At 36.6% G+C, this 16,565-nt stretch overlaps 2 protein-coding genes across 2 annotated transcripts; one reads left to right on the forward strand and one right to left on the reverse strand.

Annotated features, from left to right (window-relative positions):
- Window positions 1-821: 821 nt before the first annotated feature.
- Window positions 822-5,064, reverse strand: LOC134743237 (BRISC and BRCA1-A complex member 2-like). The gene is made up of 7 exons (XM_063676644.1): window positions 4,850-5,064; window positions 4,247-4,545; window positions 3,893-4,068; window positions 3,366-3,488; window positions 2,176-2,239; window positions 1,340-1,493; window positions 822-1,025 (listed from the first exon to the last, which is right to left on the reverse strand). The coding sequence occupies exons 1-7, from the start codon at window positions 4,938-4,940 to the stop codon at window positions 832-834; spliced, it is 1,101 nt and encodes a 366-aa protein (XP_063532714.1). The 5' UTR covers window positions 4,941-5,064; the 3' UTR covers window positions 822-831.
- Window positions 5,065-6,990: 1,926 nt separating this feature from the next.
- On the forward strand, window positions 6,991-13,613 carry LOC134743240 (uncharacterized). Its single transcript, XM_063676646.1, has 7 exons — window positions 6,991-7,426; window positions 7,771-7,868; window positions 8,043-8,183; window positions 8,433-8,610; window positions 9,171-9,306; window positions 12,898-13,127; window positions 13,375-13,613. Exons 1-7 carry the CDS (start codon window positions 7,345-7,347, stop codon window positions 13,494-13,496), a joined length of 987 nt encoding a protein of 328 aa, XP_063532716.1. The 5' UTR covers window positions 6,991-7,344; the 3' UTR covers window positions 13,497-13,613.
- Window positions 13,614-16,565: the final 2,952 nt, after the last annotated feature.

A 16,565-nucleotide genomic window follows, 5' to 3' on the forward strand; every position in this document is an offset into this window, starting at 1 on the left:
GGTTATGGTCGGGGACTTTTGATATGTTCACCTCCTAACTAGTCCAAACAAAGCTACGAAGTCAAAAATTGGTTTCCTAGCATTTCCCTCTATACCTTCTTATTGCTTGGCCTAAAAACTGAAATTGAATTGTCTATGTTGCTCTGTGGTCTTTGACGGATTAACCTTTTGGACGCCAATGATGGATATATCGGCACCGCAGGTCCAACGCCAAAGGCGGATTAATCGGTCAAAGACCACAGAGCAACATAGACCTACGTGCATGTGCATAAAGTTCAATTTCAGTGTAGACATTTCGGTGTCGTGGCGTCCGAGTTACAGCTTTTGTGTTTGACACGGCGTCGAAAAGGTTAATCGGTCTTTCGCGTTGAACCTACGGTCATTGGCGTCCAAAAGGTTAATGGGAATACACCAATATTTTGCAATATGTACTTTAAGTATTCTTTTGTCTATGATGAATAGGAGCTGTACTATAGTATGAATCTTCTCAAATGATTTTACGCCTAAGACTGCCACGCGCTCAGACACAATTGAGCACCGCTCGCTTGGCTTTGGTTTTGGCTTGGCTTTTGTTTAACAGATTAGGGTCTTAGGCGTAAAAATCATTTGAGAAGATTCATATTATAGCTGGAATTATCTTCAGATATACATAACTCTGCCACATGTGTGAGGTGTTCTGTTCTAATTTTAGTCTAACACCAGGAAAATAAAATGGAGTACACTGCACAAGCACCATCTAATTAAAGAGCTATTTGTTGCAACAATTCTTCTCTTTTCGTTGTCTATCAAATATAAAAAATAAACAGGTAATTACGTACAGGTACGTTAAGTTTAATTTTCCACATTGACAATTTGAGAACATAATCCTTTGCATTCATTCTTAAAAATCTCAACTTGTTGTTCAATGTATCCTTCAAAGTTATTATATGGGCAGGACGGAAGCACTTTAAACTTCGGTTTGCCTTTACTGCTGTGGTACACTGATCTGAGCGTAAGAATCGGCGGTTTGTCGGGGAACTTCGCACCTGAAAATATGTAATTCGTATTCATATTTGAAATTATTTACAATAAGGTTCTTTGAGATGTTTTTTTCTGAATGTTACTTCTAATCTCTTCCTACTATTACGACATCATCAAAATTAACTATAGCCTAAGCAGTAAAGCTCGTACCAATGAATTCCTCGAAAGGAAAGCATACAAAATGTCATTAAAATTTGACAATAAAGTATCAGTATCTTCGGTGTCAGCTATAAAGGTACTTACTCCACTTGCATCTATTCGTATAGTAGGTACCTACGGATATAAGTTTTTAAAATCTAGCATGGTCAAAATTTCTCACCTATATCTATCTGTAACATCCAATGAAAATCGTTCATTTCGAACAGGAATGCTGCGTTGTTTGCGTCGTGCTCCAACACCGCGCCTTCGTACCTCACAATGAGCTGGGCCAGTAATTCCCTCTTAAGCTTTTCATTATTCAAAAGCGCTTGAATCTAAAAATTAAAAACAAAATAAACCTTGGCTCTCTGGCGTTTTCAGAATAATTGTATGTTACATAGAAAACTCATTTAATGTTATACCTTATGCCTGTGTAACAAAGTACAGATTCGAACTACTTTTTTAGCTAGGGAGGAAATATTATAGATCTTTAATTTATATAAAATATATAATGGTTGTAAGGAACAAAAGCCACATGAGAAGCCAACTATCTTCAACAGCGCACGAAGGGTTCCGTACCATAACGCAAAAAACGGCAAAAAAATCACGTTTGTTGTATGGGAGCCCCACTTAAGTAGTTATTTTATTCTTTTTTTAGTATTTGTTGTTATAGCGGCAACAGAAATACATCATCTGTGAAAATTTCAACTGTCTAGCTATCACGGTTCATGAGATACAGCCTGGTGACAGACAGACGGACAGCGGAGTCTCAGTAATAGGGTCCCGTTTTTACCCTTTGGGTAAAAAAAAAAAAAACAAAACGGAACACGACACCGAATATCCCCACTATTTTTGTTACATCCTGTATAATATAAACATATTTATAAATACTTAAATACATAGAAAACACCCATGACTCAGGAACAAAATAAAAATCCATGCTCATCATATCATAGGCAGGGTCACTGCACTACCTACTTGGCCAGACAGGTTGTCAATACTTTATTTAGTACTTACTTTATTATTTAACAGTTCTGTGACCATGGGGACATAATCCATTAAGACTCCAGACTGATGCATCCTGTAAATCAATGATGTAATTTATATAATTGTTATAGCTACAGTCAAGTGTAAAAATATGGCCCATAGTTCTTAATTCAGTGACATAAGAGCTATGGGACATATTTTTGAGTATGATTTGTGCAGCAATATATTTAGTAAGTACATATTTGTATATTAATGACCTCTGAACATCACAAAAAAATTTTTTAACTCAAATATTTATTTCTTTATAATGATGATGAACTGACAAAATTAAAATGAGATATAATATACTTACTTATAAACTTTTCACACCACATGCTCGACAAAGCCGGATTATATATCATATAAACCTCACCGAAAGCAAGATATTATATCCTTTGGCTTTAGCCGGGTTATAATGTTGTATGGAATTTCATTATAACCCGCCGGTCAATAACGTAGTTTTCACTTTTCATAATCCTTATTGCTATGACGATAAAGTCTAATTTCGTTAAGCAAAATGTGTTGCACCCGCCTGCGGCCAGGTAATTAGCGGTCGTGGCCAACTCGATTTTCGAAAACCGAAGCCACGGCCTATTAGATTCGCACGATCTTCATTTGTTAAATCAAGTAGGCCACGCCGGCAGAAACAAGTTGCGAACTAAGCCTGTTTTTTATTGTCTCGCATAAGGTGAGAAAAGTAGAGTATATACCTCGGGAATAAAACTGTTTTTGTCTTTGGCACTTGAATCCCTCACTGCACTCAGGACTCAATTTTAATTCCCTCGCTTCGCTCGGGAATTAACTCATAACTCCCTCGCTGGGCTCTGGAGTAAAACTGGGAGTCCTTCGTTACGTTCAGGATTCAATGTCGCGCCCGTGACATAAAACAGTGCTTTATCCCCTTGGTGTACAATCTACTATTGAAAACCCCGCCCTGCCCAGATGCTTCAAACTGGAGTGATGGTAGCCCTATCTTTATACCTAATACCTTATGTTACCTTCCAGATGGAAAAACACAAATCTGCGGAAATCAAGTGAGGAGTGTCTTTTCAAAAGGGCTTATTTCTCTATGAAATCTATACAAAAATAAACCCTTTTACCCTACTTAAAACGTTTATTTTTGTATGGATTTCATATAGAAATAAGCCCTTTTGAAAAGACACTCCTTAAGTGTTACTTACGGTGGTAATGCTATGTTGCCAAGAGATTTTGTGAGCAGAGGTGACAAAATCAACTCCGCATTGGTAGAATTAGGATATCTCACGAGCAGCAGGGCTGTGTCAATACCAGGGTTTTGATCAACACTGTAAACAATAACATACTGTAGGTATGACCTAAATCCATGCTACAGGCACAGTCTATAAAACAATACAGTCATTCGACGAAGCCGTCTAGACAGGGCAATTGTGCGGGGTGCGCGGGGTGTATCATGCGCTCGCAAGCTGCATACATTCGCCATTGTTAGTAGCTTGGTACACGTCAAAGTCGTCAGTCCACTGTATACTTTTTACACTGTGATATAGGTATCAAACCTTTAAATTAGAAATTTTAGTGATGAGTTGCTTGGTCAATGATCTTATGGACTGTTTCAAAATAACTCTTTCTAATATTTTTACTCAATTACAAAAGTAGAAATATATTGCCATTTAAACCAGCTGGCAAAAATAAACGGTTAAGATATTTACAATGAATGCCATCATATCCATACCTTTCATTAAATAACTCTGGCAATCGAGAAGTGTCAACATTCAGCCTTATCAGGAACTCAACAACATGGCTCCCAACCCACACTTCAATATCTGTTTCTGATGTAAGTGCATCCCCAAGTAAGGCACTATACTCAAAGTAAGCTCGAGAACTTTCATCTTCATTTAATTTTCTAATCTGGAATGGTATTTTTCTTTGTAATAACATTTTTTCTTTGAAATGGTATAATAAATATTGTGAAATGGCTTAAATTATTTCCATATAATTCAACAAACAGCAACAAAAAGTTGAGTGAAAGTGTCTTAAGAACATTCTAATATTTTAGAAAATATATTATTAAGTTTTTAAAACACACCTGGTGAATCTTGTACAAATTCAGCAGCTCTGATATGACTCCACTTAAAGCCTTAGGATCATTCTCATTCCACTTAGCAAGGCTTGGCACTTTATCCTCCAAAAAGTCTTCATCAAGATTATTCAGAAATGTCTCATCATCAAATCTAAAGTCCGGAGCAAACCATGGAGTTGAAGCATCAAAGATCACTTCCCATTTCAATTTTTTTGAACAGTATGGTAGAACTAATCGGAATTGACTTTCGGCTCTTTCCGCAGCTCCAGATATTCTTTCGATATCAACCTTTGTTTTGCATAATCCTGTCAATATTAATGTTAAGGGTCAAAAAGAGTTTAGGTGAAAATAATTTCTACATCACCACTGGAGGGCTTCGTCACTTTTTTTTAAATATATGACATCTATTACAGTTTTTAATTTATATATAGTAGTGTGACTACTTAGAAAAACACAAATCAAAATATTTAATAAAATAATTTGATTTGTTCCCAAACTTGTTCAGAAAGTTGTGGAAAAAAATGCAAAAATTTTACAAAAAATTCGGCCAGGAGCCTTATCATACACAGACCAAAGGTTAAAAACTTGTTTGTCTACATAAGTACATACCCAATTTAAGGTCCTGATAAATGTTTTGAATGTATGGGCGAAAAACTTGTGCAATATCGTTTATAACTCCAAAGCTTTCTGTTCCCATCATTGGTTGTCTTAATTAACTTTGTTTACTTGTTGTATACTTGAGCGGCTTAATGAAAGCTTAATTCAACAGTGGAATATTCTGCATTCCTGGCTCTATTCAAATATTTCAAATATACAGTGATTCCTGTACACGGTAGAAAGAAATAGAATTAGAATTAGAAATGTCTCAAATGTCAATGTCATCATTGACAGGACAAAAATTTAAAAGTACCTGTTAAAATACCAATTATTATTTATTTTAGATTTATGGCCAAATACTGGCCAAATACCAAGGGCCTGACCAAAGGCCTGACACTCTTTGATAGAGAAAAAGTCTTATTGCGATTCCTATAAGAGGAAAGAGAAAATAGTCCCATGCACCCTTACCACCGACCGGGTTTTTTTTTCATGGTCGGGTTATGGCAGCATAGTTAGGAGGCGATGGCAAAATACCGAAATTTATAAGAGTGAAAGAGAAAAAGGATTATGCTGCCATACATTAACCTGTTAATACATGAATATGTTTTTCTCTAACCCCTGGTCGCTCGGTTTCATGTCTTTAACTACTATACTATGTCTATAGGTCCCTCCACACTCATGCGCGAATCACGGCGTTCGTGTGGAGGGCCCTTATGCCAAATACCAATTAATATTAAGTTGATAGTATTAAGCGTACTACACGGTGACCAACCTAGTGAGAATTGTATTCTTTGCTTCGACGGTCCAGTCGTCCGAATTGTGTTTGCCAGACTATATATTCAGGTTCATGCCCTGACCTTGGTTGGAACCCAATACAATACAAATCACCAATTACCCGGTCGGAATACTCGGAATCTAGCAAGAATAGCAAGATCACATTCCTTATCTTTCAAAACCTTTATTGTACGTGCCTCACGTGCTTTGGGCCATTCTACATTAAGCTCGCTCCAGACTACGCGGCGCGAAGACGCGAACGCGAGTGTGGAGTCGATTTCGCTGATTAGCGAACTAGACTCCACACTCGCGTTCGCGGCTTCGCGCCGCGACTCGCGTACGAGTGTGGAGGGCCCTTTACACAGTGACACAGAATAAGTAATAGTATTATGACAGTGACGTCAGTGACCAACTAAATATGGATGGTATAGAAAGGATGCACATCTCTTATGGCAGAATTGTTGCAAAAGTGACCGCTTTCAGCTTTAAATAATAGTTCCTAATCTCGCCGGTGGCGCTAGTTAGGCTCTGGGACATAAGCCATATAAGGCAACTAATAACCCGACCAAATTACGTAGGTTGTTTTTGGTAGTATTTCGGTGTATGGTGGCGCCGCCTAATTACTGTTCTTTGATGGACACTTTTCATACATAGAGATTTATACTACTCTTTGGTCTCCATGCAACTAAACTTCCAACTGCTACATGGTACATTTCCAAAAATTACCAGGAGCCTCGTAAGAAAAGAATATAATATATAATGAGTATTAAAGTTTGTCAAAGGACTGTCTCATTTCAAACATAGACAGAAAGAATCATACTATCTTTGTCTTACACTAGTACTAGAGCCCAGAAGAAAGGGATGAGTATAATTTTCCTGATTGTTACTGACTGACAAATTGGTTTGACCAACTATATATTATTTGCTTGTTGCCGAACTTATGGACTATATATATATATTATACTACTCTTTGTTATGGACCGTGTAGTAGACATGTTCGTGATTGTATAGGGCTCTCCACACTCATGCGCGAATCACAGCGCGAAGCCGCGATACTGTGTATACGTTTTGGAACATTACTCGGTTTCTATATGCAAATGTCCAAATTGTAGTAGGAAACTCATCCAGATCAGATTAATCAGATTTTCATGTTGATCATTTTGTATATAAAAAAACAAACAATTTTATATTATTTATTTATACTGAAAAAAAAAAAACATTAAAGAACAAAGATTTGTTATAAATAAGATCCACTCTGTAAGTTGTGCCTTCATATTGGACCCTGGTATATAGAGGCGCCTAGTTATATGTGCTATGTTTCTTTTTATGTACCTACGGACTGCATTTTTCATTTCTATTCTAACTGACACTGACATGGTAAAAGCAAAGCTTAGCTTCGCCAGTTGTGCTTGTGAAGTGAATTCAAGGAATAAACTGAAGAGATATCAACCAACTAATAAGACTGGCTACCTAGTTAGAATTTCTAATTAAATTTGCCACTTATTTACAGAAACCTGTACTTTGAAATTCGGTTCTGTAAATCACGTATTTATGTAGTAGTCGTGTCTTATTTTTGCACTATTGCCTTTCGCTGATGAAAATGATGGGAAAAAAGTGAAATAAACTCATTGAAATTAGTTAACCCGTCATTATTTTCGATAGTTTTTTTTTTATTAACCATAAAGTATTTTGTACACCGATACACGAATCTATTACCCTGTGATTTACAAGCTATGAAAAATATGAATTCTCTACAGAACAAAATATCTGAGCTCTTAAAATTAGCCAAAAAGTTCAACTGCTTCTATTTCTCAGGTGATTGAATAATTGGTATATTACGACTGTCCGAAACTGAACGATCTGTTCACTCGAAACTCAAACACGCGCTCAAGAGGACACTGCCTTAAACTAGTTACTACAAAGCATATAACAAATATCGGCAAAAACTTCATTGCAATCGGAATAGACTGACCAAATTAACCTCCAAAGTTAAGAACTCATATAAGTGTGAACAATCTGAAACAGTGGAATTGTGCTAAGTGAACTATGATTTAGTTTTTATCAATATCAGCTGCCTTCTAACATAAAAAAATAAAAATAAATTCTTGGTTTTACACCTTAATTGCTGTATGTATGATGTATGACTGTTTTGTTTTTAGGTTTACATCAAGGCATATGTAAACCATTCATAGTTGCTGGCCACCAAGTGGGGCTAATTCGACCTGATATTATGAAATATCTTCAAAAATTTCCAGAGGTAACCATTTTAAAACCTTTACCTTCTACACGTTATAATTTGGTTATAAGGTAATTATGTTTTTAGTACAATAGAATCTAACTATCTAAATGCTAACTTGGATTATCCAAACATTGGCGAGAATTTGTTTCTTGCTGCTGCTGCGCATAGGTATTATAAATACTTTCATTTCAGGTTTTTATAATCACTGGTAAATATGTGGAGCTAAATCCTGCATTCCGTGACTATCAAGAAAGAACAGCAAAAGTAGCTGACGTGTTACAGAGCTTGAGAAAAGATGGAGAGTTGTGTGCACTTAAGGGTTGGAGGGATGAGGTTAGTTGTTTAGAAACATATTGCTCTACATTAAATATATTAATAATAATGAGTAAAACATGATTGTATTGATTCAACATTTTTATATTTTGTTTGGTAAAAACACAAGTTCAATGGTGACAAAACCTAGGAATAAAATTTAGTACATTAAAGCCTGTTTTTACCCATTTAGATCCAAATTTTTTTTATAATTAAATTTGTATGTGGAAATTCTACAATTTACGCAAAAAAAATCTTATTTGTTTTTAGTGTTTTGGAGTGAGCACCCCCTTTTATTATGAAAGCTTGATGGAAATGGAAAGGAGTGCGATTTGCCTGTTTGGCATTAGGAACTATGGTGTCAGTGTCTCTGGCTATGTTAACCATCCCACCAAAGGGCTGTGTATCTGGTTGCAACAGAGGAGCTTCACCAAACAAACATGGCCAGGTTAGTGCCACAGAATAGATGATAGTAAGGTAGAAGGATTATTCTCTAGGGTTCAATCATGTTTGCTGATGTTTGGATACCCAATGCCGCTTCAATGTGTGAGTTAGAAAATGCTGTAATCACATGTATAGCTATGAACCACTTGCACATCGGAGTCACATCTGAAAACCGCCTAATGCTTAGTAAAGTAGGGTTGCTACTGCTAAATAAACAGGAAGTGTGAAGGTGCCAGCGCGAAATACGCGGGCCCTCTGTAAACTGAAATAAATGCTTCCACTGGTTGAGATAAGTCTAATCAGATTCAGATAAGGATAAAGTTTACAAGCTTTATCATTGTTTCTGTTCTTAATCATTGTTTATTGAAGAAATAAAATTTTATGTATTCATTTCCAAAAGGGGATCGTTTCATTATTTTTGTGAATATCATGTCAGGTATACTAGTAATGTAAATTAACTATTTGTAAATAACTAAGTAAATAACTTGTTTATTTATGTATTTCATACTCTACTATGTCTCCTATAGAGTAAATAATTTATGAATAAATTTTATGACCGAACAGGAAAATGGGACTGTTTCGTCAGCGGCGGATTGGCAGTGGGCTATGGTATCCTGGAGACCTGTGTCAAAGAAGCTGCAGAGGAGGCGTCTGTGGAGGGAGAGTTGGCGAAAAAGTTGGTGCCGTCTGGTTGTGTCAGGTTAAATCATTTTTATACTTTAGTAATTTGGGATAACGGAAATTATTGTTTTCATTATTAATATTGTTGCATCACTTGCATCAGAACTCGCTTACTTAAAAATCATATTTAAAAAGCTTCATTTGGCTTCATCAATTTAAAAAACCGCGAGCATTAAATGAAATCGCATATTTCCCGGCCTCTATTGGAATGGAAACAGTTTTTTCTCCAATATGCTCGGAAATGGTCACCTTCATCATCTCAGCCGAAAGACGTCCACTGCTGGACAAAGGCCTCCCAGAAGGATCTCCACAACGAACGGACATTCGCTGCCCTCACCCAACGGTTTCCCGCGACTTTAACCAGATCGTCGGTCCATCTAGTCTGGGGCCTTCCCACGCTGCGTCTTCCGGTACGTGTACGGTACGTTCACCTTATTGTACCTAAAATATTATGGGAAGTTCTTCGTTATGGTCAAACCCAAATTTAAAAAATTCAAACCATTATTATCCTGTTTTAGCGGACGGGAAGTGTTCATTACTGTATTGTTTTTTACTTTTTTAAAACATGTTTCCACTAAGAAAAATGCAAGCAGTCAATTATTATAGCCGCGCAAGCTATAGGTAGGATAGAGTGAGATAGTAAGATAAACGACTTTACATAGATCCACGTACGAGTATTGCGCGCGCTGTTGTCCACTAACCTACTCCCTAATACAAATACTTAAACATACCGGCAAAATAATATCAAATTCTTATTGTAATTTTAAGCAGTGTCTGTCGCTCCTTTTGTGACACAGAATATGTAAATAAAATGTATATATTTCAGTTCTCATTTTAAGTGAATTGTACAAATTCTTATGAGAATAAACCGACATTGTCTCTTTCTTACAAGACCGTCGTTATGATCCTGCGAATACTGTTTAATAAAATCAAACTATAGGGTCTGTTCTATGGATGGTATAGAAAGGATGTCAATCTGTATATATGAAAAGTGTCCATCAAAAAACAGTAAAGTATGGATGGTATAGAAAGGATTTCAATCTCGTATGTCAGAATTGTTGCAAAGTTGACCAGCTTGCAGCTGAAATAATACTTCCTAATCTCTCCGGTGGCGCTAGGTAGGCTCTGAGACCAAAGAGTATTGTAATATATAGGAGACTCTATGACATGAACCATAGAGGTATAATAATGTAGAGATGAAATGGGGGAGGGGCAGCAAATAACCCGACCAAATTACGTAGGTTGTTTCTGGTATGTATGAAAAATGAAAATGAAAATGAAAAATATTTATTAACTAAGAGTTTACAATTCGTGTAAGATTAACTTTGGTACCCGCACTAGGCGCGCCTGTATCGCGGGGACCAAAAACAGTAGGTAGTTGTAACAAAGAGTGTTATAACCGGTTGACAATTTTACTTAATGTTAGTTTAACTAGGACTAAAAATTCTAAAACTACACAGATTTACAAGCTATCGGAAGTAAACTAAAAATAATTAAATTCAGTTTGTTTGCATCTCATATTTTAGTAATTTCTAATTTGTACAATTTTCTCTGTCTCGTCATAGGTTAAAATATGTATGTTGTCAGGAATGTTAAAACGTGTTTTTAATTTTGTCGCATTGCGTATGTTTTGTCCCTCACGGTCGCACGGGTGCACATCTATATAAAATACTAGGTATATGGTCTAGGTACTTCAGTTTATGGTGAGGCCGCCTATTTACTGTTTTTTACGGTCACTTTTTGATACATGAAGATTCATTTCCTTACCTCTACCTTCCATACAATTCTGCCAATTTGATAAGATAACCTTTCACCATCAAAGTGTATTGCATTGCATGTATAAAATGATAAGTCATACCTACTTATAACACTAATGATATAATACCTAACGTTTGATAAAGTCTGAATATTACTCACCATTCAATGTAATTAGATTCATATAACATGTAAATTAAGTAAAACTCTACTGCATCATACAAATAAATAATGACTATAAAAAGTAAAAAAAATATATTAAAAGAACAAAATAAAAACCAAAAAATAAGTAAAAACTGTAACAACTTAATTTCAATTCTTAAAAAAAAAGTAAACCGGCTTAAAAAAACCAACCCACTGAAAAGCACAAAATAATTTTTATATACCCCACCCCTATCCTTGTCCAGTCCCTATCCCGTCGTAAAGCAAATTTCTGCCAGAAAGTAATTAATACCTAATAATAAGCAAATTAATAACCATCCGGGTAATGACTTAGGTTTTGAAGGCGGTGCCAAACCAAACAAAAGACATATTTAGTTCTTGCACTACTAACTACTTCTTGTTTTTTTTTTTTTTCTATTTGGCAGCAAGGAATGTTTTTGTTGGTTTGGCACCGCCTTCAAAAACTAAGTCATTACATTACTTACAAGAATATATAACAGAAAAGTAATGATCATAGGGCCTACCGCGAACCACGTTCGACGTGTTGCCTCTCTGTTGCACTTGTAAATTCGTACGTACGTGTGACAGGGAGGCAACACGTGGAACGTGGTTCGCGGTAGGCTTTCAGTGAATAAAATTTTCACCCTGGTTCCCATTAGACCGCGGGCCAGGAACAGATTTCCATGACCAATCGCCTCCCGGACGAAAACGTATAGTGGTTAACGGCTATGTATGATGAACCCTCGTGAACGTCAGCTGCCGCTCCGTTGGTGGGTTGAGGAATGGTAGCAAATAAAGTCTATAAAAAAATTTAGTCTTCGCCTCCCGCTTGATACTTTGTCAGATGATAATTTAGATGCTATTGTGAATAAACAAAATCGTCAACCGATTGTATCGCTGTGGAAAGACCGTCAGCTGGTGACGTAGGGACTCTGTCAAATAGTACGTAAAAGATATCGTATCTTACGGTATCTGCCGATATATTATCGCTCCGTCTGTGACGGGCGTAAAATAATTTTCGTGGAAAGTATTATTACGTAGTTCAAAACTTAAAGGGAGGGGGATACATTATTATCGACTTTCGTAGCGATAATTTTCTAAACTATTCACTTATCAAATGATGTGTCACACGCAGGGCCGGATTTAGGGGAAGACAGCCGGGGCAACTGCCCCGGGCCAAAAAAAAGGAAAGGATAGGAAAAATAATTTGGAGGCCCCCTCTCCACTCCTTTGTTGCCCCGGGGCCTCCACACCTCTAAATCTGGACCTGGTCACACGTTCATATTTACTGAAATATAAAAATCACTTTTAGTTATGTGTATGGAGTGACCATAGTTCAAGCTCTCCCACGCATGAGAGGAGGCCCGTGCTCAGCAGTGGGACGTATATGGGCTGAATTATTATTTTTTATTCTTATTTTAATTTATTTTAACTTCTAAACTTAGTACCGGCTTACAAATACCTTAAGTTCCAAATTTCATGAAAATAGCTGTGAAAATATGAACAGACGGACGAACGGACATGACTGAAATTGAAGCTATAAGGATTCCGTTTTTGCATTTTGGTTACGGAACCCTAAAAAGGGTGCCGAAACCGGGTTAACACAAGCAAGAAAATATGGTTTTCGTATGCGAGGAGTGAAAAAGAACTTGTTTAATAAACATTGGTTTAACTATTGCATTTCACATTGCAGCTTCTACTTCGAGAGTGAGAGGGGACTGTTCCCAAACACGGAGTATGTCTACGACTTGGAGTTGCCTTTAGATTTCGTGCCACAAAATGCTGACGGTGAAGTAGAGAGTTTCGAGCTCCTGACGGCGCAGGAATGCATCCAGAGAGCCCTTACGCCGCAGTTCAAAACTACCAGTGCACCTGTACTTTTGGACTTTCTGATAAGAAAGGGATTCATCACTCCAGAAAACGGTAAGATTTAAGAGTGTTCTTGTTCCTGACGTTCCTGACATAGGATGTAATTTAAGTGAAGTTCCTTCTCTAAAAAAAAACTTATGCAACGAAACTGAGAAAATTCAGAAGAGATGAGATTAAGTTTTCTTAATTTACGAAAGTTATAGTTATAGGTATATATTTGCATTTTTGTGTGGTTGATTTTCGTAAAAAAACTGAGAATATTGTTTGTTTATATTTACGAAACATTTATTAACATTTGCAGAACCAAATTACCGGTACCTAGTTGAGCTGCTTCACGTCCCGCTCCAGTCTATCTACAACTGGCCTTACACCGCCGCCAGCGTCGTCAACGGCGACGGCCCGCAATTACAAATACCAAACTAATCATACATTATGTAGGTAGCTAACATTATATCATTGCCACAGATAATTTTCTAGTAGTTTTAGTTACTTTATATAATTTGTATGTATGTCGTATTTATTACACGTTTTGTGGTTCCATTTTTGATTTTACTTCAGGTTGTGCTTTTAAATGGTTCCGTTTTGATTCTTCGCCTTACCCATCATGTTCTTCGATTATTTTAATAAGTAATTATGTAATAATGCGATTCCTTATCAACCAATCAATATCATGAAAAATAAATTGTGTTTATTGAAAATAATTTAAAAATATTTTTATGATTAATCGTCGTTGCAATAGGGTCGTTAGACAGTTCTATTTTGCATTCATCATAAAATCTGTAAACATTTATTTTCCGTTATAATAATATTTCTTTAACTGATGGTGATTGACAGATGGTTTTAGTAACATTTTATTTTCTACCAGGGGCCGTTGCATAACAACTTGTAACTATAATAATAACTGAAGTCTCTCACCATAATATTACCAAACACACATACATACACACATCACATTACATACACACATTAATTACATTACGCTAACTTAACCTTCTCGACGCCGTGTCAAACACAAAAGCTGTCACTCTGACGCCACGCCACCGAAGTGTCAAAACTGAAATTGAACTTTATGCGAATGCTCTGTGGTCTGTGACGGATGAATCCGTCATTGGCGTCCAAAAGGTTAATTTCGCTAATATGACGGAGGAATTGGAAAGAGACTTCCGCTAATATTACGAGTTCCGCTTGTAATATTAGTTGTAGTTTATTATGCAACACGGCTGAGGGTTGTAATAATCATGAAGTTCATATTAGAACCGTCATGGGCAAGCATTGTAAGGCTTGTTTTTAATAGCTATTGACATTATCTTGTTTTTAATTTAATCCTGTCAATCACAAACTAGATTTCAAATTCCTGTGTGCGATTTCGATAAGCGTATTTAGTTGTAAAATTTAAACATTTCAGCTTTACGTCAATCTTTTCTGCACTTGAAAGAGACCAACTTTTTATCTGACGTAGTTCGAATGTTACTAAAGACGATAGTTTAGCTAGATATGGTTAATTTCTGTGATACTTTACCAGTTCGGTATAAGGGACTTGTAATTTAGTTGAGTGTGAGATTACTTATTTAAAGTTTTAATTTATAATGTAGAAAAATAAAAGGTTATCTAGGTATTTATTTGGCCAATTCTTTTTACTTTGATTGTATCGCTTTGCTAGAATATAACTAAAATATTGTTGGAGTAATGGCATTGCTCGTTCTGTGAAAATGCTAGGATATTTTAGTAAATAGGTGCTATATAATATTACCCCCACTATAATATAAACTTACGGTAGCTTAAGTTGAGCTTTTAGACTTGCAGAGTAGGCTCATCGATTATGCGATAGCATGGTCAAGTCTAATAAGGTCTATTTAAAACTATACATATGTGAATACGGTTCTCTTAGCTTGTATACGCTTTCTTGAATTAGAACTTTACTTCCTATTGGCTTTGTGCTGATATTCTCATAACATTATTATTTTATCGATACTACAAGTGTTTAATTCAGAATTTCCTAATCAAGTTATCTCAGGATATTTAGCAACAATGTTTAAGTTCACCGACGTGTGTTACTCTTTACCTAAAAAGGACAGAAACTCATTATATAACTTATTTCAACGCTATATGATTCATATTCATTGCGCACATAAGCGGCTGTAACTTTACACGTGTTCTAGCGATAACGCGTACCTACCTATGAAAATGTAAGTTATGTACTTAGTTTAGAGGTGCCGGTCTAAGTTAGCCTTTGGCAGGAAGTGTGGAGCGTCATTACATTTCTGGTGGCACTATCACATTTTATCTGTTGCTGAGTTAGCTTAGTCTGACTCTAGTATACCTACCTAACTACTTTTACATCTCCAAAACCCAAATTGTCGAAGTAACTCGGAAGGCGGCCAAGCTAAAATGGGACTGGGCTGTGGGCTGGTCACGTCTGCCGAATGAGTTGGGGGTCAAAATCGCTAGTGGGAGCCCGAAAACTCAAATCGGGGATTTGGAATTTTGGCAAACCGCGCCAGAGATTGCGGGATGAACTGGACTCCTTTTTAGGGTTCCGTACCCAAACGGTAAAAACGGGACCCTATTACTAAGGCTCCGCTGTCTGTCTGTCTGTGTCCGTCTGTCACCAGGTTGTATCTCATGAACCGTGATAGCTAGACGAGAGTTGAAATTTTCACAGATGATTTATTTCTCTTGCGGAAATAAAAGAAATATTTAAGTGGGCTCCCATACAACAAACGTGGTTTTTTTGCCGTTTTTTGCGTAATGGTACGGAACCCTTCGTGCGCGAGTCCGACTCGCGCTTGGCCGGTTTTTTGAAGGAATGGCCAGACACCACTGGACAGAGATCTGTGGAGAAATTGCGGGGTGGCCTTTGCCCAGCAGAGGAATACGAAAGGCTCCAAATAATAAATAACATTAGTAGGTAAAGCGACTTTTAAGTAATTAAATCATAAATATAAATTATCTACCTTCACTGTAAGAAATCCGTATAGCTTTAGTTCTAATGCGGATGGACTTATATGCTTACTTAATTGTAAATCCCGTGTAGGAGTCTCTTATTAAACAGACAATGCCCGATTGTTTCATCTATGACTTAAAAATATTAGGTAGGTACTATAAAATCATAATTGATTAAAATCTAGTCATATCTAAAAAATGCAATGCATATACCTGCTAATGAAATATTTCTCATTAAATACCTTATTCAAATTATGTATTCCAGTGTAGACGAGATCAGAAATGAGCGTGTTAAATGTTAGGTATATCACGTACTTTTTTTATTACGTACGCACCTACCTAACTCGCGGTACTCATAGCCCTATCAGTACCTACCTACCTAATTTAGGTAGGTACTGATAGGGCTATGAGTACCGCGATATACGAGTAATCAACTGCATAAGTCGCTGGCACCTTGTCATATAATATTATGATTTTTTTCGCGTTTTTACATTTTAGTAAGTAACTGTTCTGTTGAGGGAGAAGGACAACCTGCTCGATATCACTCCA

The sequence above is a fragment of the Cydia strobilella genome, chromosome 7, assembly GCF_947568885.1.
Source record: "Cydia strobilella chromosome 7, ilCydStro3.1, whole genome shotgun sequence".
Lineage (NCBI taxonomy): Eukaryota > Metazoa > Arthropoda > Insecta > Lepidoptera > Tortricidae > Cydia > Cydia strobilella.

Coding starts and splice junctions, on each gene's coding strand:
- LOC134743240 (XM_063676646.1), top strand. CDS start 7,345: ATGAAAAATATGAATTCTCTACAGAACAAAATATCTGAGCTCTTAAAA. Junction 7,427..7,770: donor CAACTGCTTCTATTTCTCAG/GTGATTGAATAA, acceptor TTTTGTTTTTAG/GTTTACATCAAGGCATATGT. Junction 8,184..8,432: donor TTAAGGGTTGGAGGGATGAG/GTTAGTTGTTTA, acceptor ATTTGTTTTTAG/TGTTTTGGAGTGAGCACCCC.
- LOC134743237 (XM_063676644.1), bottom strand. CDS start 4,940: ATGATGGGAACAGAAAGCTTTGGAGTTATAAACGATATTGCACAAGTT. Junction 3,489..3,892: donor CCAGAGTTATTTAATGAAAG/GTATGGATATGA, acceptor TATTGTTTACAG/TGTTGATCAAAACCCTGGTA. Junction 1,494..2,175: donor CAGAACTGTTAAATAATAAA/GTAAGTACTAAA, acceptor TTTAATTTTTAG/ATTCAAGCGCTTTTGAATAA.